The sequence below is a fragment of the Camelina sativa genome, chromosome 20 (assembly GCF_000633955.1).
Source record: "Camelina sativa cultivar DH55 chromosome 20, Cs, whole genome shotgun sequence".
In the NCBI taxonomy this organism is placed as follows: domain Eukaryota; kingdom Viridiplantae; phylum Streptophyta; class Magnoliopsida; order Brassicales; family Brassicaceae; genus Camelina; species Camelina sativa.
The window spans coordinates 21,933,204-21,934,222 of NC_025704.1; the positions used below are offsets into that span (position 1 = coordinate 21,933,204).

General features: G+C 28.7%; 1 protein-coding gene across 1 annotated transcript in view; it reads left to right on the forward strand.

Annotated features, from left to right (window-relative positions):
• The window catches only part of LOC104771388 (leishmanolysin), a 5,261-nt gene continuing 4,727 nt past the window's right edge, over positions 486-1,019 (forward strand). The window contains exon 1 of the mRNA XM_010495898.2: positions 486-984. Coding sequence (XP_010494200.1) covers positions 922-984 — 63 coding nt within the window. The 5' untranslated portion in view covers positions 486-921. The remainder of the gene's footprint in view (positions 985-1,019) is intronic.

Consider the following 1,019-nt stretch of genomic DNA (forward strand, 5'->3'; position numbering starts at 1 on the left):
ACAAATTGTTGTTCTTCTTTTTAAATTAAGTCTGTACTACTAATCAATAACTTTAAATATATATATATATATATAACATTTAAGCTTATAAGATTTCTTTCATGTATATTATTAAAATACTTTTCTTTTTGTGTCCAAATGTATATATTAATATACTATGTATATCTTTAGATTGTACCTTTTTTTATCCAAGTAAAGTAGTAATCCATAAAACTCAAGGATATTTATTTACGTTTGTGATTATATTTTTTAACATATAAACTGATTTTTAAGATAAGGATGATGAGTTGGAGTGAAGACAGCGAATGTCCCCAACAGTTTTATTAGAAAATCATGCAACAAATGTATATGTGTAATTTAATACCAAAAAGAAATAATAATTATACTAAAAATAACCCAAAAAAATTTAAATTGATACTCCCACTTTAAAAAACAATAATAATTATACATTATATCCTACCCTACACCCATTCCTACCCAATCAATTTGACTCTCTCTCTCTCTCTCTCTCTCTCTCTGCTTTTTTTCTTCTCTCTCCCTTTAGTGTCACTTGTTTCATTGTTAGAGAGAGATTGTAAAAAAAAAAAAAATTCTGAGATAATTTTTTTTTGTTATTGAGGTTGCTGGAATCTAGATCACCTGTTTTGAATCAGTCTTACCCAAAAACCCTAACTCTCTCTCCCTTCTCTCTCTCTCTCTCCATTTTAATTCTTAATTGAATTTTCCAAAGAGGTTGAAGAATAATTGGATTCACTTTTTTTCTTTTTTCAAACCTCGAGCTTGGATTTGCTTTTTTCCTTTTTTTTTTTCTGTGTGAGCTAAAAAAAACTCTGTACAATCGAATGAGATGCACTGTGTTTGATTGGATCGAGGATTTGTTGGAGATTTGATGGAAGTGAAGCTTTATTTTCTGGGAATTTCATGGAGGTTGTTGTAGTTCAGTATTGCTCTGTTAATCTCCAGTTTCGATTCTTCATTTCCTGGGTAAATTTCTTTTTAAGTAGCTAGCTATTTGATTT